Below are 25727 nucleotides of genomic sequence, written 5' to 3' on the forward strand. Positions count from 1 at the left end.
ACATTACACCAACAAAAGGGAAGATTCTCATTAATGATTAACTTCCGCCACAGAATATCGATTACACAACATAGAAAACATAGGAAACAACAGGCTTAATGATAACAAAGATGATCTGATGATTTGGGAATCTTTTAGTACTGGTATATATCGTCTATATTATACAGAAACGCGTTCCGAAGCTTGATGGATATGCCACTCAAATCCTACTCCCTTATTAAATGAGTCGACACGATTTGATTCCTTTAAGTAGGCACTAACTTTGTATGGCGACACCAGGAACTTCCATCATACTATCGATAACCTTGGATGGCTTGTTGCTGAGAGGAGTCTCGGCGTCGTAAGCTGAGAGATGAACCCCCAAGGCAGCCCGGCCTGAGGGGTCAAGGTTGTTTTTCCAGGCAGCATCCCACTCTACAGCTTTAGCAGTGCTGCATGCCACACTAGCTCCTCCAGGGACAGTCAATCTAGCAGAGTTCTGTTAATCCAAGCGAAGAAAGATGTTCAGTGAGCACTTTAGTAAATCATTGTGTAAACGTATTTGAAACTGCAGAACTCGGAAAATCACCTGAGGGAAGAACCTCTCGAAAATCATCCGGTAGTAATATGCTTCTTTTGTAGTCGGTGTATTGTGAGGGAAGATGTTAGAAGCATTGAACATCATCTTATCAGTCACCTGGAAGATTGTAATTGTAAATTACAAACAATATACTAAGTAAAAGCATATAAGAGAAAATGCATTAGAATGATATTTACATGTCGTGCAGCATGGGTTTTGAGACCATCGATCCAACAATAACCGACGCCGTCACTGAACTGTTCCTTTTGTCTGTATAGGATATGCTGCAGGACATCATATAGGACAATTTAGTTTGGCTTTATAGTTTACAAATATCAAAGAACAGAGATGATGTTAGAATATTTTAAGACCTTTGGCAGATAGGGATGTTTTTCGTCATCAAAGGCTCTTCTTAGAACCCATTTCTCGATGCGTCCTTCATCTTTTCTGATCTGATTCATAAACAAAAGTATTGGTATTTTTCACCAGTCTGTAAATCTCAATCGCGAATAAGAAAAAAATGTTTACATACATACCATCTTCACTTCAGGGTCGATAGACATGGCAACGTTAATAAATTCTTTGTCTAAGAAGGGGACTCGAGCCTCTAATCCCCATGCAGATGTTGCTTTGTTAGCTCTCAGGCAATCATATTGGTGAAGGGCTTTGATCTGCACAAAGATGTATCAAATCAGACCAGATTACGTTATATGTGTTCAAGCCCCCCTACTTGTGAAGTGCTGAATAAGACGATGTATTACCTTGCGGCATGTTTCACGGTGGAGTTCTTCCTTGTTTGGTGCCTTGTGGAAGTATAGATATCCACCAAATATCTCATCAGATCCTTCACCAGAAATAACCATCTTCACTCCTAGTGACTTAATCTTTCTTGACATCAGAAACATAGGGGTGCTTGCCCTGATAGTGGTCACATCGTAAGTTTCGATGTGATAGATGACATCCTCAATCGCATCGATTCCATCCTGCCACATTAAAGAGTAACTAGCTTGTTATAGGACTATTAGACCAGAAATTACTGAACAGAAAATGTTTTAAGAATGTTAAGAGTCAATACTTGAACAGTGAAATGAAACTCATGATGGACAGTTCCCAGATAGTCTGCAACCTCCTTTGCTGCCTTCAAATCTGGGGAACCCTGCAGAGAAGTTGACAAACAAGTTTCAAGAACCATTTAAATACATCAAAGCTATACTTTAAGGTTTCATCGTAAACTTTCGATTTACCTCTAGGCCAACACAGAAAGAATGGAGCTGAGCTCCCCACTGTTTGGCAGCCTTGGTGCCAACCAAATACCGAGCAGTGATCGAAGCAACCAATGATGAATCAAGGCCTCCAGATAGCAAAACACCGAAAGGCACATCGGTCATCAGTCTTTTGGTCACAGCCTGTAAAAAGCATATCCGATACCATCCGTAAGCCAAAATAACAGGAAAAAAAAAGAGTCAAGTGTTCCTTGGGCAGCAAGTCATCGATCTTACATTCTCAAATGCACGTCGAAGAACAAGGGGATCATATGGAACAGATGGAATGGCCTCGGAGAACCAAGCCGGGTTGTACCACCTCCTAAATCCTCCTGATTTGCTAGAGTATATGTGACCAGGGGGAAAGCTTTCGAAATGTTCACAGTCATCGTTCAACCCTTTCAATTCCGACGATATCCAAACCGAACCTGATTACAGAAAAAAGGAATTAGGAAAAACCAGTTTCAACCCAAATTCCTAGCAACTGAGAAAAAGCAAGATTTAATATACCATCAAGTCCCCAGCCAATATAGAGGGAGGTGACACCGATAGCATCCCGAGCAACAATGAAGCTGTTGTCTCGTGTGTCCAGCAGCACAAATGAGAAGATTCCATCCAACATGTCCACAAAGTCTTCCCCGTACTCCTCATACTATCATGTAAATTAAGTTTAATAATCAATATTTACACTTACTAGAACAATAACTCCAGTAGTTTTGCCATAGAAACTTACCAGATGAGCAATAACATCACAGTCACTGCCAGTCCTGAACTTGTGGTTCACCAGCTTCTTCCTCAGCTCTTCATGGTTATAAATCTCTCCATTCACCTAGTTTTTACCGCATAAATTGACCAATTTCAACACATAATTTAGCCCTTAAATGTTTGAAAAGTTAACGAGTGATCATATAGGGTAAAAAATGGAGCATGGAGAGAGTTACAGTGACAGCAACAGTCTTGTCTTCATTAAAGAGAGGTTGGTCACCGGAAGCAGGATCGATGATGGCAAGGCGTTGATGTGCCAAATAACAGTCTCCGTGCTGGTAAAGGCCACTCCAGTCAGGTCCACGGTGCTTCAGCCTGTTCATAAAACATCATAAAAAAACATTACTAACAATTTCAGCTCCCCTGTTTCACTTAATAAGTTTCTTTTCTTGCAAGTAATTGTTGAATTATAACCCAAACCCCACGTGGATAATATTCATTATCCGATTGAATGAGCATCTTAAAACATGCACTCTGTCACTTTTCTTATGTTTCCAAGTTGCAGAGTCTCTGCTTCGAAACTCCCGACATAGCTTAAAGACCAAGAATTCAAGACCAAGTTTAAGCTTAAATTTCATCAAAATCAAGTCTTTTAGCTAAAAGAAAACACCCCCAAAGCTAAAAAAGTATAAAAACTTGAGAAAAAAAAAAGGAAAGATTATATGCCTGCGAGAAAGTTCCAACACTCGAACTCTTTTAGCCTGAGAATCATCAGAACAACCCAAAACTGCTAAAATCCCACACATTTTTCTCTTGGAAATTAACACTCCAAAAGACTTTCTTGTCTGAAGAACAAGAAAAGACCACGAAGAAAGCGGTTACTATTACAGGGAAACAAAAACAGGGCAAGGTAACTCGTTTGCTGTGGTTTGAAATCTCGTCGAAGCCCCAAACGCACCGTATTTATAGCTGCAAACCTTCGGGGGTACCTTTCAAGCGGCGAGGTTTCGTCGCTTCTCGGGCCCCACCTCTCACGTCTCTCCACGTGTATTAACGTGGTTGGTTATTACTGTTGCTGTTTTGACCGTCCCACCCTGTTTTCCCATTGATGACTCAGCGCTAATAAATTGTCAAAGGTTGAAAATGTAATGAATATATTTAAATTCATTTCAACTCTATGATAATACATTTGTAATTTAATATATGAATCATTTATTTAAATATAATAGAAATAATAAAAGAAAATAGATTTGTTCGAATTTTATGAAAGTCAACTGTTGCCACTTGGCACCGTTAAATCTTTCTATCAATCCACGTGTCATCTATAAACAGGATGTCATAGATGATGATGAGTAGAGTTAGTGGTAATGTAAAGATAACGCTGGAGATGGATTATTATTTCATCTCTAGAGTAGAGATAGATATGCGGTAGAGTAGAGATGAGGACTGGAGATGACCTTAGTTCCGGTGATGCAACCTATGCCGTTGATTGGTTTTACTCAAAGATATGATCAAGGGAGTATCTTAATAATCGAGGAATATATAAATAATAATTATTATGTAACTTTCGAAGAAATTGTATTTTAAGTATGGTATTAAATAATAAAAACCGAATGAATAATTGGAGTTAGATCATCCAAAGCAATTATTGAGGAAGAGGTGAACGAATCATCGCGTATGAATAAAATACAAATAAAACAGCATGCCAATAATCGATGCTCCAAAAACATTGTCTATATTTTTTTTGTCATTTTCGTACATTTGTTTGATGGATGGTCCATTTATTTTTGGTCTGATTTCTATTCCATGTCGAAATAATCGTCCAATGACTGTTGTATTGACGGTGATTTTCTAATATCTCAGAATAAAATATGATACAATAAGATAAAATGATGACAAAAATAAAGATTATGAGAATGAGTTACATATCGTTAAATAGTGAATTCTTTAATTCGGAATGAATCAAAATTTCTTAAGGTTTGAACTTGCAATCAGTCAGTTAACATTTAATTGTTCTATCATTAAACTACTAGGGAACAAGGGGAGATTAGTTCTCATATAATTTAATTCTCGTTCTCAATCCATAACCAATATGAACTTGGAATTTCCTTCGTAATCCCTAAAACATCATAGTTGTAGTTTTGTTCCATGCCGCATTTCATAAGAAACCCTAAAGTGGCTCTATTTCATTTCATCTGATCATAATTTCATTTTTATATTGTCATTGATATGCGCGATTATAAAGTAGTATATATTCATAATTTTTTTAACCATTAATAATATACACCTTACACACATAGTTGTTTTAACTCAAGACCTTAAAATAAAATAACATTCTCTTTAACCACTGAGACTCTTCAATGAATTATTCTTACATGATTATTTAAACATTAGTTACGGTTATAAATAACATGTTGATATAATCGAAGTTAAGATCAAGTTCAAATACATATTTAGACTCGACCTAGATGTTAAAAGACAACTTTGTATGGTTTGTTTATCGCGATGAATAACCTCTTTAATTACACATTTAATCATAAAAGTGCAAGTGCAAAAGAATAAAAAATTGATTTGAAAATTGACATTAATATATATTACCGCAATCATAATCAAACTTTGTAGGATTCTTGTATTTTTGCCTATGATTGGAGTTAATTGTGCTAAAGTGATTTGGTTTTTTATTGATCAATAATTAATAATAAAGTTATAAAAAATGACATAATTTGATTGTTTTATTGATAACAATGTAGAAATTATTTTTAGGTTAGATTGTTTTGTAACTTTTAATAATCGAGTGACTCAATAAAATAGCGTCTTATAGTCGGGGATATTTTGTAACTTTTAATAGTCATGGACTCAATAAAATAATATTATATAATTGAGGACCATTTATGTACTTTATCTCATAATTTAATGATCTCTAATATATTTTATCCCGTAAATAAAATAGTAAAAGGATTTTAGCTGACTTTTCGATGGTTATTTTACAGATTTTACTTTTCCTACAATTATTTCTCTTCAAATTAAATGACTTTTGGCAACTCAATACGCCATTTCACATAACATAAACCAACGAACACTAGAATATCCTTTAAGGGATTCTGATAGTTTAAAATAATAATAATAAGTGATGCACATGGCATTATAAAATATAGGTTTATTTTGAATTCTGTTAATTCTCTATTCATAATTTTTATTAATCACTGGTAAAGCGCGCACACCCTGCAAATACAATTACTAGAACTTAGGACTTCAAGATATAACAACATTTCCTTCAACTATTGAGGCCACTCAATGAGTTTGAACTTTATCTCTTTTTTGAAGATAAATTTTCGTTTATATCCAAAGAAGCAGTCTGCTAACAAAAAAACAATTACACCAAGCTTACTCCATTCTTCAATCTATACAAAGATTAACATTGATCCTATCTTTCATGTCTATACATCAACCAACAAACCTAATTAATAAGAATAAGAAGGGACTTACCCGAAGGATATGAAGGCAGTAAACGTTATGCCTTCATAATTATTAAAATATTTTGTATTGGACGAAGCTCCATATTTGGTGATGAGCTACAACAGAGTATTAGCAGCGTTTTTTTAGTCCTATAGCGGCGTTTTTAAGCGCCGCTAAAAGAACTTACGGCGATTGGAAAAACGCCGCAAGAAACGCCGGCCATACCGGCGCCGCTAAAGTTAGCGGCGTTTGAGAACTAAAAACGCCGCAATAGGTCAAGATCTACTGCGGTGCTTTTGGAACAAACGCCGCTAAAGGTCGATATCTATAGCGGTGTTTTAGGAACAAACGCCGCTAAAAGTTGATATATATAGCGGCGTTTTCATAACAAACGCCGCAAAATGTCATATCTATAGCGGCGTTTTTAGAACAAAAGGTCGTTCTATAGTGGCGTTTTAGATACAAACGCCGCAAAAGAACAACATCAAAAGCCGCTAAAGGTCGATATCTATAGCGGCATTTTAGGAACAAACGCCGCTAAAAGTCGATATATATAGCGGGGTTTTCGGAACAAACGCCACAAAAGGTAGTGATATATAGCGGCGTTTTCAGAACAAACGCCGCAAAATGTCAGATCTATAGCGGCGTTTTTAGAACAAAATGCCGCAAAAGGTCATTCTATAGCGGCATTTTGATACAAACGCCGCAAAAGGTCAGATCTATAGCGACATTTTTTGAACAAACGCCACAAAAGGTCAGAATCTATAGCGGCATTTTTTGAACAAACGCCGCAAAAGGTCAATTCTATAGCGGCGTTTTTAGAACAAACGCCGCTAATTGAAACTGCTTCTCAACATATCTTCTTCCAATTTTGTATTACTCAAATTGAAGCTGTAACAATATCCAATAACCATCTTAAATTTCATTACGATTCTAATTAAGTATGAATACATAAAAATATAAAAAAAATTCAAATTTTACAAACATCCAAGTTAAATAAATAAATCTTCGGTCGGTACTGAAACATCAAGCTAGACATTACATAAGTTTAGACACCAAAATACTGTTTATGTAAGAGAATGTTTAGGACATTTGATTAAAACACATAAAAAAAGTCCTACCAACACTAAGAAACACATGATATATGAATATCCTCAAGACCGACAACCAGAAATTTGCTACTTAAAGCCTCTCCAGTAATCCATCCGCAAGATCATTCCTACAAAATTCAAATCGAAGAATTAAATGGTAAACAATTAGAACAAATTCTTGTAAAGGTAATTTGACTAAAAAATATTGAACAATTAGAACAACATTATTCAAATACTAAGCTAAAATGAGAAAATTCATTTAAAAATGATGAAATTCATTTAAAAATGATAAAATTCCAAACAAACTCAAACATACATCAACAACAGATGCATCTTCACTAGGAGTAAAATTTGCAGCAGCCCGCAATGCCTTTGCCTTCTGATCTACTTCCTCGTATGAACACTCTGTAAAACGAATTAAATTTTTTAAAAAACATATACATTTTTAATCATATTAAAAACCCACATTTAAATTGTAATAAAAATTAAATCACAAATGACCCAATCTTAATCAAAAGAAAAACGACTTACTGTAAGAGAGATAACCAACATAGCCAGCAGTTCCTGTAATAGCCGCAATGAGTCCGTACTTGAGCTTTTGTTAATGCTCTAAGTAAATTCTTATTGAAAACCTCAAACAATTATCATATTTATAGGATGATACTTCAAACCGTTACCAAAAGGCCTTTTGTTATACTTTATCGCCTAAGAAAAAATAACCATACGACATTACATATTTATTGGATTTATAATCTTTGTGACCATAAATTAGGATTATTGAATAAGGAAATAAAAAAATTAAGAAAAATAAATATTCTAATATAAATTCATAAGAATAAAGAATCAATATTTAAATTAGTAAATTCCTAAAATCAAGTATCAAACTTCTTACTTTGCATCTCCTTTTTATAAGTAAATGAATCCTGCATAACTGAAGCAGATGCCCTAGGATCCATACCTAGCAAAAAATGACAGCACAAAGCAAGTTCTTCAGCAATGGATACTGAGTTTTCCATGTTGAAGAATTGCTCGAAGTAGCCGAATCTGTAAAGACAAATAATTACAAAGTAAACACGTAAAAGATATAGATTATGGAATAGTTCTAAACGAACCAGGAGCCATCTTCTGCCTGCATCTTTTTTATAAACCCAACAGCTCTACCAATACAATTTTGAATTTCTTCTGTTCTATGTTCAGGATTTAATTTCCTGAATGAGGCTAGTGCCTAAATTGCTGCTGAGGTGCATTCAATATATCTATGTTGCCACTCCATAAACATCAAATCAGAATGCAATCAATTATAAAAAATTGACTTATACAAAAAATGTAAGCTAGGAACTTACAGGTAATCGATAACTATGTCGCCAAAAGTTTCAGCAGGGTTGATCAACTTAAAATGGGAGAAACATGAAACAGTGCAATTATACATGCCACATTACAAAATGCAAAAAAAATTGACAATTATAAAGGTTAAATTGTTCTAAGAATAATTAATAATAGTAACGTAAGCGTTAAACCATAAACAAACAGTATATCACACATATGTTAACTCCATCTTTCCTAAACAATGATTTCATCTCAAGAAGCAGAGTTTTCATCTACTTTCATTTCCCCTAGTTCAAATAAATTATAAGGCCATATACGTGTCAAGCAGTTACCTCTAACCACTAATAGGATCTTCTCAGCTCATATGTAGCAAAACCACCATCAACATTCTGCAGTGATAAAAAAATATAATTGAATTTAAGGGAATATTTGTATAACCAGATTTCAGATATGTCCCATCAAATATTAAGTTAGGTGATTAAGGTAAATAGGTAATAATAGCAACGAATGCCGACCTTCAGCAATTAACTCCCATGTTGCTTTATTTCTAACAAGAGCAATTGTTCCATCATAACCTCCTCTTTGTCCTAAAGCATTTGAGGTAATCTCTAACTCATCCTGCAAATGGCCTCCGATCGTATTAAAAGCAGTATAACCAAACTCTCTTAGAAACAGATTAATTAATGTGAAAGAAGAAAGACCAGTGGGATTATAATCTGCAATGGATCATAATACACGACTGAAGAGAACCAACTACATAAAAGCTAGTAGGATTATAGAAAGATATTCTTTCAATTCTTCCTTCAGCTTCAAAACAAGAGGCGTGATATAAGTTTAGACCTGCAAATTCTGACTCGAAACCAAAAAAACTATGAAACTCAACTCGATTTGATCATATAAATCAACAATCTAAAGCCCCTTAACTCAAATCCAAAGAAGATTTGAAACCCAGGATGAATCAAATTGAAAACCCTAACTGGTAAACACATTACCCGATCTCACGTCCTTTGTTACAATTTTCAACTAGCATATCTTTCTATTGGTCCAAATTCAGATGGTGAAAAACTCGGGCTACTTTAATTCATGATCAAATCGGCTAACCGATTCAAGCAGCATAAAATACGCCCAAAATCAAGAAATAATTAATAGATGTGAATGACTTTCTGAAAACACTCGATGCATCGTAAGACATGATCAGTACTAAATTAAAAGCAACCCACTAGAGCAAAGGAGCTAGAAATTCATTATTGAACTTAGTAGTTCCCAGAAACGAAATGGCCCCCGCTGCTAAATTCCCATTTTTATCCTACCAAAGTTAATTTATTCAACAAAAAGAAATGAAGCCAGATCTGATAGAATTCTAATTCCAGGGAATTTGAGATAGGGTTTTATTGGGGACAACTTACGATGAGGCAAGGAGGGACTTTGAAAGTGCAGGAAACGAAACCATGCTCGACCCTTTCGACACGGAGAGCGCTTAAGCAGAACTCATTATAGAAGTTGTGCTCATAACCGACTTGGTGGGGGTGAACAAGCACGTACTTCATTTTTCTCTCCTGATTCTGCCTTCGTTGAAACTAAATGGAATGGAAAAACAAATGAACAAATAGAGTCGTTATTTATAGCAGTGAGAAATAAGCAGCAAAGCAAAGGGCGAAATCAAAATCAAAACCAAAATAAAAAGAACAACAACGACTGATGACGGTGTTAACGATAAATTTCGCAGAATGAAAAACGAGGATTTGAAAGTTGGGGGAAATGTGGATAAGGGAACCAAAATCAGAGATAGAGTAAAAATGGCAGTGAAGTAGATGGGTTTGGGGTTTGGTAGTGAAGCAGATGGGTTTGGGTAAAAGGCGGGATTGAAAATTGGGTGAACGGAGAAAAATGAAAAAAGGGTTGAAGGTGTAGGACTTATAAATTTGCGGCGTTTATAAATACAAACGCCACTAAAGTACTAGTGTATAGCAATGTTTGTATACAAACGCCACTAAAGTACAAGTGTATAGCAGTGTTTATATAAAAACGCCACTAATGTACAAGTCTTTCGCGGCGTTTATAAACAAAAACGCCACTAAAGTACAATTGTATAGGGTGTTTGTATAAAAATGCCACTAAAGTACAAGTCTATAGCGGCGTTTGTATAAAAACGCCACTAAAGTACTACTCAGTTGCGACGTTTTTCTAGAAATGCCACTAAAGTACTACTCTGTTGCGGCGTTTGTTGAAAAAATGCCACTATTGATGAACCTATTGCGGCGTTTGTATAGAAACGCCGCTAAAGCTACAATTTTGTGGCGTTTGCTATGTAAACGCCACAATATGTTTAAAATTAGTGACGTTTACTTCCAAAACGCCGCTAAAAACGCCGCTGTAGAATAATTTTCTTGTAGTGGAGAAGTGAGCGCACCTTAACCACCAAACCAAAGCACATATTTGATAAAGTTTACCATATTTCATATATATAATTAATTGTAGTTAATAAATTGTATGACTCAACTATTAATAAAATTAAAGAGAATTATTTTTTTAAAATAAAATTATTATTTAATTTAAAATACTCAATTTAATAATTATATATATGCAATTATAAAAATAAATATGAAAAAAATAAATTTAGTTTAATAATATAAAAATCTCAATCTCATTTTTATTTTAAATCTTTCTTTAATCATAATTTATTATATCATCTATTATATTTATTTTGATGATTTATATGCACATGTCTTCAATTATTTTTCTTTGTCCATAGTTATAATTAATATATGCACATATTATAAACTTTTATCAAATATGTGTTTTAGCTTGTTTTCTTTTTTTTAAAACGTATAGTGTGATTAAAATGGAACGGGACTATACAATTTCGGGCATCGAAAGAAGCCTCGTTAAAAAATTTAAGACCTGGGTTTGATCGCTCTCATTGCTTACTCTTTGACAATTTAATTAAAGTTAAGAAAATATCATCCAATCATATCACTATCTAATTAGAGATTAAATTAATTAAATTGAATAAAAATTATAAATAAATTAATATAATAAGTAAATATTAAGGACTAAATCTGTAATTATACTAATTCTTTTAACAGACATGTAAACTTCTACATTAAATATTAACGACGGATGATTTGATTAATAACACTTATAAGGTGAATTAGTTAATAAAATTAAAATATCAATAGTTAAAATTAAATTCACTTGATCGTGGGTGCGGTTTAGCAAATAAAATTATAAGGACAAGTCTAACTGCCATTTAAAACAAGATAGATCTCATGAAAAACGTGATCTATTATTACTAGAAAGACAATGCACTAAATATACAGTTGATTATATAATTAATTATAATGATAAGCTAATCAATGTTTTATTATAATTATTGGTGTTTTCTTCTTCCCAAACTATTCTGGTGTTTTGAGTGTTGAATTTTTCTTAATTATTTTAGTGTCGGGAAAAAAATAATCTAATTTAACCGATTTACATTACATATTTAAGCAGAGGTGAATAAAACTTGATTCAGCTTAAAAAATTAATCATGTCTCGTATATTAAATTAAACTTTTAAAAAATTAAAATAATAATAAAATAATCACAGATACACCTATGCTAGCTATGATATTGATTTTTGCTATTACCATATGCTTTATCTCTTACGTTTGTATTTTATTTTATTTTTAGCTAAACATAACAGCAAGGGATTTCATATATATAGAACTTCATGGACGAAATTAAATATTAAAAAGAATATGGGTTGGTATGGGCTAAACAACGATGGAATTTAATTATCTGGACCGTCCATGTGTGTGATTTCTATAAGTTGCTAAGCTCTCATACTTATCAATGGACGGCAGCGATTTTGTACTTATCATATTTTTTTTTCCTTATAGAAACGCCATCAAAAAATGAAATTAAAATGAAAAAAATTGAAAACATGAAAAATTCAAAGAGTGTGCGAAACATAAAATCATAAGCTAATATTTTAGGAGAGAATTAAAAATCATGTGTTCTCTCCGGGCGCACGTTAGCAGGGCTAATGGCATCTGAGAACTCCCGTCGTTTCGCCGGTATTCCTCTTCCGATATTCATTTCTGATCCTTTTCTGTTGGTTTCTTAACACTGTGCTATTTGTGCTGATGGATTGGATGTAATTGTTTGGCAGTGGATAAAGTCAAGCCCTCGATTATTTTCCCCCAAAATCTTGCGAGGGTAACCCAACTGTTCTCCCCCCTCCAGAGGTTCTAGAAGTTGGGATTCTTGAATGGAAACAGTCTCTCGTGGGCCAATTCCTGGGAGTTCCCCCCTCTTTCACCTTAGTGCAAAGGATTGTTGATAGTTTGTGGGGAAAAGCTTTGCAGGGTTCACGGATACAGGTTAGTTTCGCTGGTCAAAATCTGTTTGTTTTCTCTTTCACTTCTGAATCAACCCATGAATGGGTGCTCAAAAATTGACCATGGCATGTGCATAATAAGCCTCTCATACTTAGAAAATGGGAACCCAGTATGAAAAGGCTTAGTTTAAATCTGTCTAAAATTCCAATATGGGTAAATCTGTATAACGTACTCTTAGAATTATTTTCTCGAGCTGGTTTAAGCTATATAGCCAGTGCTATTGGAGTTCATATCTCTATGGATTCCATTATTGCTACTAAATCTAGGCTCGAGTATGCTAAAGTCTGTATTGAGATTGGTGTACACGATGTCATTCCTAAATTCATTGAAGTAGTTCTACGAGATGGACAGTCTACTTCGATTCAAGTAGAGGTGCCTTGGTATCCTTCTTTCTGTAATAATTGTATGGTGTTTGGTCATAATGAAAAAGATTGCATTAAGAAATCTTCCAATGCACCTATTGTTTCTCAAGTTTGGGTTAAAAAAAGGAAAGCTCATCTAAAAAGATTGCCACTCAAGTGGAAGGAATAGAGGTTTTACAGGATTCTACAACCAATAATATTAACACTGAGGAAGTCCAACCCCTGAACATAGAAGATTTACAGGATGATCAATGAAAAGTAGATAACCTTGTTATCTCTAATGTCTCGGCCTCTCAGAATGTGCATAAAGAAACTGTAACAGTAACAGTCACTAATGTTAAACCTGAGAGTGAAAGTGTTAAACAGATTGTTGAAGCAACTGATGTTGATAATCCTATACAGCACTCAGATCATAAAAGGGGAAGAGCTAGGCCTGCTAAGGAAAAATCAAAAACCTCTTTAACAGGTTCTACAAACAGATATGCAATTCTTAACTCTGATGATGGTATTTCTCTCAATAACGATAGTATGCCTAGGATTCCTAGAGCTGATTCTCAGGGAGTGGCTGAACTGGTAAATGTACTCAAATCAAAGAAGAAGAAAAATCTAGGTAAAGCAAAGAGTGATTCAGTTGTTAGTATAGAAGGGCCATTGGGTTCCTCTACTGCTCTTCTTAAATGATTATAAGCTTCTGGAACATAAGAGGGCTTAACAGTCCTCTTAAGCAAAATAAAGTAGTTCTTAGAGCTAATCTTAATAAGGTTGATGTTCTAGAGTTAAAGTTGATAAGTCAGAAGCCATTTTGAAATCTAAGTTTTCGAACTGGAACATCTGTACGAACTACGATCATGCTAGCAATGGTAGAATATAGGTGTTGTGGAGGAATGATCTAAACTTTACCATCATTCAAGTTGTTGACCAAAGTATTACCATAAAAGGTATTTTTCTTGGATCTCATGTGTTCATCACTTCTATCTACGGTAGTAATGCTGAAATTGCTATAAGAAACTTATGGCAGCAGATTAAAGGTGTTGGAAATACGATTAACCATGATCCATGGGTTTTAGGGGGAGATTTTAATATCTTTTTGCATTCTAATGAGAGTTCTGATCATGACGTGTTTGGTAACTATTTGACCATGGATATGAAAGAGTTCCAAGATTTTACTTGTGAGATGGAGCTTATTGACCATCCTTTCTTTGGGCCATTGTACACTTGGAATAACAAACAAAAAGACCTTTTCCTGGCCAGAAAGCTTGACAGAGTTCTGATTAATTCAAGCTGGTATGCTACTTTTAAACACTCCTTTGTGGAATTTGTTCCTCCAGGAGTCTCTGATCATTGTATGGCCATTACTTGGCTTTCTAAAGAGAATTATGCTAGCATACCTAAACCGTTTAAATTCTTCAACTGCTGAACTGCTCACCAGGATTTTTTGGAAGTGGTAAGATAGTCTTGGATTCGTTTTGCCCAGGAGACCCTATGCCGATGTTGTTCTCCAAACTTAAAAGACTCAAAGATAGTTTAAAGTGCTTTAATAAGGAACATTTTAGCGGTATTGTGGAGCAGGTAAAAGCTAAAAGAATTGAATTGGAGAATCAACAAATTTTCACTTTAAAAGGGGAAGATACAATTGAAAAAGAACTTGCTCTTCATGAAGAGTTAAAGACCTTGGAAGAAGCTGAAAGTATGTTCCTTAAGCAAAAGGCTAAAACTCAATGGTTAAAGGATGATGATAAAAATACAAAAATTTTCCATTCTATGATGGCCTTAAAAAACAAGAGGGATACTATTAGAATTCTTGTGGATGATAAAGGAAATAGAGTTGAATCTTTTGACTCTATGGCTAAAGAGGTGATTGATTTCTTTTCCAAGCTTATTGGAACAGTTGATCATTCGGTTAAATCTATTGATCCTAATCTCATCAATTCTATTATTAACTATAATCTTCCCTCTGAAGCTTCGTCTAGCCTTGTTGATGAAGTCACTGCAGAAGAAATTAAATAAGCCATTTTCAATCAAGGAAATGAAAAAGCCCCGGGTCCTGATGGGTTTTCTTCTCTCTTTTTCAAGAAAGCCTGGAATATAGTGGGTAAAGACGTTATTGTTGCTGTTAAATATTTCTTTTTGAATGATTCTTTGCTTCCAGCTTTCAACTCAACCATTGTTGATCTTGCTCCAAAAGTTCCTGATCTCTCTACTGTTAAAGACTTTCGCCCCATTTCTTGTCGTTCAATTATTTACAAGGCCACTTCCAAAATTCTTGTTAAAAGAATGAACAACAATCTTCCAGAGATAATTTCTTTAAACCAGACAACATTTATCAGAGGAAGAAACATTGTCGATAATACTCTTCTTGCCCAAGAGATTGTCAAAGGTTATGGTAAGAACTCTATTTCCCCTAGATGCACTTTGAAAATTGATCTTCATAAAGCTTTTGATTCCATAAGCTGGGGATTTATTTCATCCATTCTTAAAGCAATAAATCTCCCTCAAAAATTCATTGAATGGACTGAAATCTGTTTCACCCAACCTAGGTACTCAATTTCTTTCAATGACACTTTGATAGGTTACTTTAAAGGGGCTCGAGGTCTTAGGCAGGGGGATCCTCTTTCCCCTTATCTCTTTGTTCTTGCGATTAACGTCTTATCTCGAATGCTCAACCTGGCTGCTTGTAAAGGCTTATTTAGTTTTCACCCGAAATGCAAGAAGATTGGGCTTACTCATCTTTCCTTTGCTGATGATCTTCTTATTTTCTGCAAAGGAAATCCTGATTCTGTTGCTGGCGTTCTTAGTGTTCTGGATCATTTCAAGGATATCTCAGATCTAAATATTAACCCATCCAAATGTGAAATTTTCGTTGCTGGAGTCTCTCCAAGATCAATTGAGGGCATTATTCAAATTTCTCGTTTCAGAATTAGTTATCTTCCTGTCAAATATCTAGGAATTCCTCTGGTCACACGGAAGTTGAATGAGAAAGATTGTGAAGCTCTTATTACTAAAATTAAACAAAGACTTCTTCATTGGTCTACTCGGAACTTAAGTTACGCTGGCATACTGGAATTGATTAAATTTGTTATCTACAATGTTAGCAATTACTAGTGCAGACAATTGTTGCTGCCTACTTCGATTCTTAAAAAGGTATAGCAACTTTGTTCCAGATTCTTCTGGAAAGGTTCTGATAAATCTGCTGCATGAGCTAGAGTGTCATGGGATAAAATTTGCCTTCCTAAATCAGAAGGGGGTCTCGGTTTGAAGAACATTACAAGCTGGAATAGAGCTTGTATGATTCAACTCTTAAGGAAAATGCTTGCTGGTGATGGTTCTCTTTGGGTGGCATGGTTAAACAGATATGTTATTAAAGACCAAAACTTCTGGAAATTCGTTCCTAATTCTAGTACGAGTTGGAGTACCAGGAAAATCCTCAAAATAAGGACTGATGCTTTGCAATTCAGTTCTGATTCTAATGCGATTAAGGATATTTGGGATGATATTCGACCTAAAAGCCAAAAAGTCCCTTGGCATAATCTCCTTTGGTTTCCATTGCATATACCGAAGCATTGTTTAATCGTCTGGATGACCATTCAAGACAGATTGCCTACAAGAGATCGTCTGCAAAATATGGGCATTAACGCTGCTGCTTTATGTGTTAACTGTAGTAATTATCCTAAGACTCGAAACCATCTTTTCACAGACTGTTCATTAGAAGATCGCTTATGGAATATTATTTTGAATGTGAATGGAATGAATGCATCACATTTGACATGGAACGACATGGTTTATAGAGCAATCACTTCATAGAAAGGGAAGTCTCTCATTACCTCTATTTTAAAGATTGCTTGGTCTGCATTCATCTATTCTATATGGCAGGAAAGAAACCAAAAAATTTTTCAAGCTCGGTCTAGATCTGCAGAACAACTTTTTACTGAAATTTATGAGGTTGTCCGATTAAGTCTTAGGGGAAAAACATCAATAGGATTGATAGCATTAATCTTTCCTTGTGTAATGCTTGGGGCTTATAGTTTTTGTACCAATCATTATTTTGTTTAGGTTGTGCACTGTTATTTTTTGTTTTATTTGGTTGATTAGATTGTAGCAAAACTTTATTATTTTGGATAATAAAAATTTTGAATTATCCACACACAAAAAATCATAAGCTATCTTTTCCGTGAATTCTTCTATCATTTTTATTGAAAAATAAGTAACTATCATTATATTCTTTACTTCCCTATCTAAATAAACTAAATAAAATATTATATCTAACTTTTAAATATAATCTTATACTCTCTGAATCAAATCACTAAAATTCTTATTAACCATTCTAATTATCAAATGTACCAAAATTTATCAAATCCATGTCTTACTTCGATCCAAATTTATTATCTTATTTTTATTTATTTAAATAATTATGAATTATTTAACAAATTTGGAAATGATAAATGAATTTAAATATTTAGAAGGTTTCAAATATCTTATCTCTGCCACCCCCAAACAACTGTGTTTATCATTTGTGTTCCCATTTTCCAACTTTTGTATTTTGCTCCACAATATAAAATTATATAATTTTGCTTTATCTTTGTCGTTATTATTGTGTCATTTAGAAAAGGATAAACTTCACAGTGGTTGATCTTATCTTCTGCATTCTCCAATATATAAGCAATTATTAACCACATTTTCACGACCTTTTTTTTTCTGTTATTTTTGCTCCACTCCTAATTCCCTAAAATGGAGCCCACCTCTATGTTACTTTGTCACCTTTTATCTTGGATTTTGATATCACTAATGAAATGTAAAAGTTTCTCAATGAAATAATGCATTTTTATTTAAGTAATATATAAATATTAATACTATATTACTATATTTATATTCCACAATATCCAGACGTGTTCTTATAAAATTACGATGTTGCTTTGAACTTTAAAAAAATTTAATGTTATTTTACGTATTAATTTTAACATGTGTCGTCGTCTTACTGATTAAATAAAATCAATTTGAGTAATAAAAAATAATGATTTAGAAATTCAAAATTATCATGTTAGTTGTAACGTTATTGCAAATTCAAAACCATAATATATGGTTAGATATATTTTAAAAAAAATAGTTGAATAATCAAAACAAAAGCACGAGAATAAATAGCGACTGAATTTATGATTTTTTTCTTTTAATCATTTTTTTTAAAAACTATAGATTAAAACCATACACATTAAATAAAAATTCAGAGATGCTATTTACACAAAACTTAAAAGTGAACATTGTGTATTTTTTTTCTGAATTCGGTTGTACTTTTATTTTCAATTCTATATATATAGTGGCAATTGGACAGGTTGGATTAATTAATGAGCTGAAATTAATTAACTAATTATATTTATATTAACACGATTTATTCTTTAAGATTCAAGTCAAGGTGGGAATACAAGTTAATTAAAACCGTATTGATGGATATTTTTTTTCTAGTACAAGTATATGTTGATATTAATGTGTTTAGTGTATTATTTCAATTTTCTAATTACTTTGTTTTTTTAACCGGATAATTACTTTGTTAAGTATTTTTATATAATATAAATATGCATCAATTATAATTTATATACATATAAATATATTTATATAAAGAATGTGATGACCAAAGAAATTAATTAATATTATCGATGCTTTTTGTTTTCTATTTTTCCACCTTATGATAGTGAAATAAAAATGTGGTATATTCCAAGAGAGTTTCGTAACTATTATATATATATATATATATGTAGCTCAAGGAGGCGTAGAGCAATGAACAAGCAAAGGAACAATATTACCTCAAATTTTATAATTTTTTTACAAGCATCAAATATGGATAGTAAAATTAAAAATATATAAAAGAAAATAATGAAATGAAAATTTGATAGAATTTAAGTAAATAAAATCATTTATTATTCGAATTTTAGTCATCTCATGCAAGGGGAAAATAAATAATTTATTGACTTAATGAAAAACTAGACTTTTTTTTTTGGATAAGTTAAAATTTATTACCCGAATAGAAGAGTTCAATAACAAAATACATCCCATTCAAGGAGCAAAGACAAGCTACTTACAACATAAAATGGTTAGCCTATACCCCAATTGTTACAAAAAAAAATATTAACATTATCAAGTCTATTAAAATTTCTACCTCTAAGTTGAATGCCAACTATCTCTTTAATGGAGCTTGCCATCTCTTCGATCGTTCGAGATCTTCCTTGGAATAGTCTTCTATTTCTTTCCTCCCAAACAATATAAATGAAAGCACCCCAAGCAATCTTCATAATGATAGTAAAGAGGGATTTACCTTTCCAAGTTCCACAAGCCCAAGCAAGCATATTATCCCATGACATAGGAGACTTGGTAAGTGAGAGAAGTTCAATATAGCTTTCTATAGGGAAACAACCGTTGCATAGTCAGCAAACAAGTGATTTCTCGATTCTAGGGCCTCATTACATAAAATACATGAAACATCAAAAGCAATTCCCATTCGAGTAAGCCTCTCCCTAGTTGGGAGTCTATCCAAGATTGTCATCCAAGAAATAATGTTGAATTTAGGAATGTGGAGGGTGTAGACACCCGTTTTTGTCCGGGTTTTTTTTTATATATATATTATTATTATCGTTATTTTAATTATTATTATTATTTTATTTACATATTACATTATGTTTCCAGGCCCAGTACAAAGACCCAAAGCCCAATACAACTCAAGCCCACCAGGAGGCCAACCAATCCACAGGCCCAGTCTGAACTAACCCACCAGATTAGGGTTTTAAACCCTAAAACAAATTAGGGTTTTAACCCTAATCCCCTAACACCAGCCGCCGCCTTCAACTCCCCAGTTCCCAGTTGACGCTCGAGCTGGACTTCACTCTTGTCGCCGCCGACAGCCTCCATCGCCGCCTCCGTCCTCTTCTGTAATAACATTGACCCACCATCGTCATCAACAGTGAAAAATATCACCCAAATCAGTCAAATTAAATCAAATCCAAAACCCATTAAAATAATACCTAAAATCCCGATAAATCGGGAAAATTGTCCCCTATACATAGATATCATTATTCCTACCAAAAATCAAGGATAAATGAAGCAAAAAAATAGCATGCAAGGGGAGGATTCGGAAGGCCAGAAAAAAGAAAGCAAAGAGAAACCAGAGAGCATTGGGTGAGGAACCCATTCGGGAAAAAACAAAAAATAACTGAGGAAAAAAACATATATTCGAGACAAAAAATAGATAAAGGGAGGAGATTTTACCTTTCTAGGGTCTTCATTGGAGTCCCTAACTGTTGAGTTTATATTGAGAGGATGTTTCATGGCTCAAGGAGGTGGTTGCGGTGTTCTTCGAGCCTTATGAGGCTCGGTTGAACCATGGGTAACAGAGGGTGAGGAACTGGGGGTCTTTGGGGGTTTATTTAATCCCTGTGGCCACCGATCTACGGTGGCCAGGGAGCCCTTGGTGCTCTGTTCTCCTCGTGGCGAGGAAGCAAGAGGGAAAGGGGGAGAGTATAAAGGGAGAGATGAGAGCGGCTGAGAGAGGAAAATAAATGAGAAATAGGGTTTTAAAATCCTTATTGGGTCTTATAACCTACAAGCGAAACGGCGTCGTTTGATCAAGGGCGGCTGCGCGTCCGAAGAAGGGTATAACTACACTTTTAATCCCTGTGGCTTTGTAAACTCACCCAGCGTGTTTTCATATTTGGGGTAAATCCCTGTTTAGGTCCCTCCGCATTTTGTAATGTTGGATTATCTTTTATCAATGAAGTTTTTTTATTTTTATTTTGAGCTCTGATTTCATTTTTTTTATAATTTAGTACTTTATTGCCTTTAAATACTCTTGTGTTTATATTTGAGTTTGGATCATTGTACTTTAGTTTGTTCATACTTATGTAGAATACTTTTCTTGCACGTTCATTATAGTCACTGATCTTGTACATTATACACGTTTCTGTGACTGTTTGAGTATGGTTTTAAAATTCGTAAATATTATATTTTAGTCACCATTTTATATGTTATTCCATTGTTTTTAATATTTGACTCTGGTAATGATGTTTATAAAGGTTCCATTTTAGTCACGAATGCAAGTTTCGATTTCATGTTTTGAGTTTTAAATTTCATAATTCTTTCATTTTGATCACTGAACGCAATTCCGTATCATTTTATTTCGAGCCACTCATTTTGCAGTATTTATATTTTAGCCATTGCCTTGTTATCATTCCAATTTTTGTTGATATATGATTTTGAGTGTGAAACTCATTATTCTTTTCATTTTGGCCACTGTTTGCTTACCATTGACTTTAGGATTAATGCTCTTGCATGTCTACTACTTTATATTACATTTCATGTTAGTCCATAACTCTGTTATAGGTGGAAATGAATCTATTCATGCTTTTAATTCTATGTTTAGCCTTGCATTTATTTTGGTTAGTATCTATGGTTTAGTGTTTAAAGTTTGGGGTTTATCATCCATTAGGACCTTGTTGTTATGTTTCGGTTAGTTTTAATCCTTGAAATTATTGTATGAATTGTTTGTGTTCCATTTTCATTGTAATTATATATGTATTTTTACAGATTTAAATTAGTTAAATTGTTTTGTATTCATATATTAACTTGGTTTGTTCAGTTTTATTATTTTGTATTCTAAATCATCATGTTTGCAAATTATTACTTATGTCTCTAATATGTATGCATGAGTATATATTATGTTAATTTTTAACCTTACATTTATGTATGTATTTGTGGTTATTATAAATGCTTATTAATTAAATTTTATTTCATATTTACTCGATATTTTCAAGAATGCGAATTTGTAGAACGGGCGTGGAAAGTATCACTTGATCGAAGTGGTACAATCCGACACGATGTTCTAACGAAATGGGTTTTGAAATGAATGGATTTCATTTAGTCAATTAATTCATTTTATTTCATGTTGAACAATGTAATGTATGTTTTTAAATAGCGATTTATTTATGCAAAGATCGATTTTCATTTATATTTGATTCATGTTTTTTAATATCAATGAGAAGGGAATATTCTAATAATGATAAGAAATATTAGAGTTAGCTTTTCCGATGGAGGATTGCTAATTTTGATTTCTTTTCGAGTTAAAGAATTTTCTCTATTTATTTAATCGAATCAAATTAATCAATGTTCAATAAATGGATCACATTTTAATTTCATATTCGATTATAAGTCTGCCATTTACGACAACGTGTAAGCGATCCAGTACCAGTTTTGGGGCGTGTAGGGTGCTAATCCTTCCCCACGCGTAACCGACTCCCGAAACGTTTTAATACGATTTCTGGTAAACGCATGCCATTTTTGTCTAAAAATGATTTTAATTAAAATTGTTTTAAAAACTTTTTTTAGGTATTCGACTTACCTAATCCAAAGGTCGATGGCGACTCTATTCAATTAATTCAAATTAATCCAAAATTGCCCAATTTTTTCCAAATTAAAGTCATAATCGTTTTTAAAATAATATTTAATTGTTTTACAAAAAAAATGGTTATGACAGCTTGGCGACTCTGCTGGGGACTTTTTTAGAGAGGTAGGCTGTATGTCGTTTACATATTGTCATCTTGGTGGAAATTATGATTTCTAGTTTTTAGTTAATTTATGATCATTTATTGAAGTTTTTAATTGCTTCATTTTTAATATTATACTAATATTTATCTTTTGCTTTCAGGCTCTGTCCAAGTTTTTGTCGAGTTTTTTTTCATTTTGAGTCAAGGTAGGTAGTTCCTCCTCACACAACACATACATGTGCATAACATAAGCTCTAGACACGAGCTTCGATCCAAATTAGTCGGGGTGAGTTTCGAGTCCCATTTTCCTGTTAGAGCCGAAACCATGCATAGTGAACCGTAGAACGGTCACCCTAGGTATAGTTATATCGAACCTCTGTCCGTCAGTAGGTACCCAAACTAAGTGTACACAAAGGAGGAGCATTTCTGAACCTTTCCTTTTTGCTTTAAATTAGGTTAAATAAAAGCATGCGAACTAGATACCATGCGGTTAGGATTAATTTCTTGAAAAAAAATCATTTTGGGTAGATAACATGTCTAGGTAGGAATGTTATTTATTGAAAGCATTTTCGGGTAGATATCATGACGGGTAGGTGTTATTCATCTCTGAATTACATTTTTTATTTGTATCAGTTATTTTACATGTACTAACTTATTTTTCTCTTTTGTTTGTGTATACTAACTTATTTCTTCTCTTTTGTTTGTGTCATTTTGTCATTTGCATTGCATTGCATTGCATCATCATAATGCAAAAGTGTTGATCCGTAAGGGGATATTCGAGAGAAAATTTTCACAAGAAGAGATAAAAGTTTTCAATCGAGCGATCGCATACACAGACATGCATCGAGGGCTAAAAGAAGTCCAGAGTACAAGAATGAGATTTTCTCGAATATCGTGCATCATTCGAGACTGATATGATAATCCACTGATCTAAGGAGTACCAGCAGTAGATTCTCATCCACAATTATTCCATCGTTAACCATCAGGGAGTGAAGCACAAACTTCAGCATAGCCGAGGTATTAATGGAGTTAGTTTACAGAGCATTGAGGGGCATCGGTTCCAAGTACAAAGATCTGAGATGAAGCAGTGAGCTCGAAGATCGTGCATCATTCGATACTGAGATGATGATCCACTGATTCAAGGAGTAATCTAGCAGTGGAGTCTTATCTACAATCATTTCATCGCTAGTTATCAAAGAGCGACACACCGACCTCACTACCACCAAGGCATTAACGGAGTCAGATTACAGAGCGCTTGAGGGGCATGATTATTGAGGACGAAGATCCGAGATGAAGTGATCCATTCCAGGCTCACCATCTAAGCGAAGACATGTTTGTAAATTGGACTGTCTGTAATGTGAAACTTTTATCTCTGGTGAAAATTGTTCTAAAATATTCGTCGTTGGGATCAATATTTTTGCATCTGCATTTTCATCATTACATTTTGCACAACATTCATTTAAGCATTGTTACATGCATTAATCATACCTTGCGGGAAACTTTAAGGAAACACTTCTAACTGTGCAACTGCATTCACACAGTACTGAGAATGGATGCAAAATACGAGCAACTGAAGAAAGAGCTAGAAGAGAGGTTACAAAGATGCAAGCTGAGTGGAGGTTAAAATGGAGCAGATGCAAAAGACCACCGTGGATCGTATCTTGCAAAACCAAAAGGACATAGTTGGCCAAATGGTAGCTCGTCCAACAGGATTCCTAGTCACCAAGCGACGAGAAGAGCCAACGATCCCGAGAGATTTGAAACAGTGGTGCAGAGAGACATTTCAGGGAATGAGGGACAAACCCTCCACACGGGATGGATGCAACGAACTAGTACTATTCCCGACTTGGTGCTCCCCCCAAATTCAAGATGCCCGAGTTTTGAAAAGTACAGGGGAACCAGCCCCAATGCCCACCTCACGATGTATCGAAGGATGACTGGATACACTAACAATGATCAGATGTTGATCCACTGCTTTCAAGATAGTTTGATTGGACCCCCGCTTCAAGGTGGTACACCAACTGAGTCGTTCTCAAGTCCGCTCCTGAGGGATTTGGCTAGTGCTTTTCTGGGCCAATACAAGCACATGATTGATATGGCCCCCGATCGAACAATGCTTCAGAATATGGGGATGAAGATTATGAGAGCTTTCGACAGTACGCACAACGATAGAGGATATTGCATCTCAAGTGCATCCACCAATGACTAAAAAAGAGTTCATCACTCTATTCATCGATACATTGAAGTCTCCATATATCGACTACATGATAGGGTGCCACTAAGAGTTTCTCTGACATTGTCATGTGTGGAGAATGATCGAAAGAGCAGTCAAGAATGGCCAGATAGGAGGCACTAGTCTTTCCGACAATGAGGAAAGAGATGAGATTAACATTGAAGGATCTTATCTAGCTAATCTGGGGACCAAACCTCATAAGACATTCCGTAGCATCAATCCAATCCCAATGACATATGAGGAATTGCTCCCAATGCTAGTTGAGAGGAACCTTGTGACTCCAGTTCAATCCAAACCAAGAGAGACCCCATATCCTGAAGGCCATGATATTAACGCCATATGCATCTATCACATTGGGAGCTCAGGGCACACCACGGAGAATTGTAGGACATTGAAGCGCAAGGTCCAAGATATGATCGATTTAGGGGCATTAACGTTCAAGGTGTGATGGGGCATTCTGATCGAAATTCGGCCGGGCATCCATCCTGAGAATTTGTTACATTCTCATGCATGTCATCTTGTTTGATCTTGTTTTTCTTTTTTATGTGTGAATGTTTATAAGTCGCTTGACGTGTGAACATTTTCAATAAAATGCTTCATTCTTAGGAAATGAACAATGAGCAGATTTAAATTTTGAATATCATCATTTTAATTAAAAGTTTTTTAATAACTGAGGTTGTAAATCTTTGATAAATGACAAGATTGAACCCTGCAAAACAATGACCCCTTGATCCTAATCCAGAGGTACACCAGAGTACATACCATTTTCTTGCAGGGACCGAGCTAGTTTTCTATTCACATAAAGAGTCAATCAAAGGGTTTGGCATTCAGGTA

General features: G+C 34.3%; 2 protein-coding genes across 3 annotated transcripts; one reads left to right on the plus strand and one right to left on the minus strand.

Annotated features, from left to right (window-relative positions):
• LOC120144086 (asparagine synthetase [glutamine-hydrolyzing] 1) lies at positions 1 to 24949 on the minus strand. Of its 2 annotated transcripts, XM_039158241.1 has the most exons (16): positions 24940 to 24949; positions 23344 to 23349; positions 15494 to 15497; positions 3253 to 3338; positions 2763 to 2901; positions 2555 to 2650; positions 2332 to 2473; positions 2059 to 2249; positions 1804 to 1965; positions 1635 to 1715; positions 1321 to 1542; positions 1096 to 1230; positions 931 to 1011; positions 757 to 843; positions 569 to 676; positions 257 to 478 (listed from the first exon to the last, which is right to left on the minus strand). In XM_039158241.1, exons 4-16 carry the CDS (start codon positions 3330 to 3332, stop codon positions 257 to 259), a joined length of 1746 nt encoding a protein of 581 aa, XP_039014172.1. In that variant the 5' UTR covers positions 3333 to 3338; positions 15494 to 15497; positions 23344 to 23349; positions 24940 to 24949. The 2 variants fall into 2 exon arrangements, with proteins under 2 accessions (XP_039014173.1, XP_039014172.1); XM_039158242.1 differs by lacking the exons at positions 15494 to 15497; positions 23344 to 23349; positions 24940 to 24949 and having other exon boundaries at positions 1 to 478; positions 3253 to 3332.
• Positions 16449 to 16943, plus strand: LOC120144057. Its single transcript, XM_039158210.1, has one exon. It carries the CDS (start codon positions 16449 to 16451, stop codon positions 16941 to 16943), a length of 495 nt encoding a protein of 164 aa, XP_039014141.1.
• Positions 24950 to 25727: the final 778 nt, after the last annotated feature.

The sequence above is a fragment of the Hibiscus syriacus genome, unplaced genomic scaffold (assembly GCF_006381635.1).
Source record: "Hibiscus syriacus cultivar Baekdansim isolate YM2019G1 unplaced genomic scaffold, ASM638163v2 tig00110879_pilon, whole genome shotgun sequence".
Classification (NCBI taxonomy): domain Eukaryota; kingdom Viridiplantae; phylum Streptophyta; class Magnoliopsida; order Malvales; family Malvaceae; genus Hibiscus; species Hibiscus syriacus.

Excerpts from the sequence above, each read along its gene's own strand:
- LOC120144086 (XM_039158242.1), bottom strand. The coding sequence starts at position 3,332 with ATGTGTGGGATTTTAGCAGTTTTGGGTTGTTCTGATGATTCTCAGGCT. Across the intron at positions 2,651-2,762 it reads ACAAGACTGTTGCTGTCACT|GTGAATGGAGAGATTTATAA; the intron begins GTAACTCTCTCC and ends GGTAAAAACTAG. Across the intron at positions 1,012-1,095 it reads TCGACCCTGAAGTGAAGATG|ATCAGAAAAGATGAAGGACG; the intron begins GTATGTATGTAA and ends TTTATGAATCAG.
- LOC120144057 (XM_039158210.1), top strand. The coding sequence starts at position 16,449 with ATGCTTGCTGGTGATGGTTCTCTTTGGGTGGCATGGTTAAACAGATAT.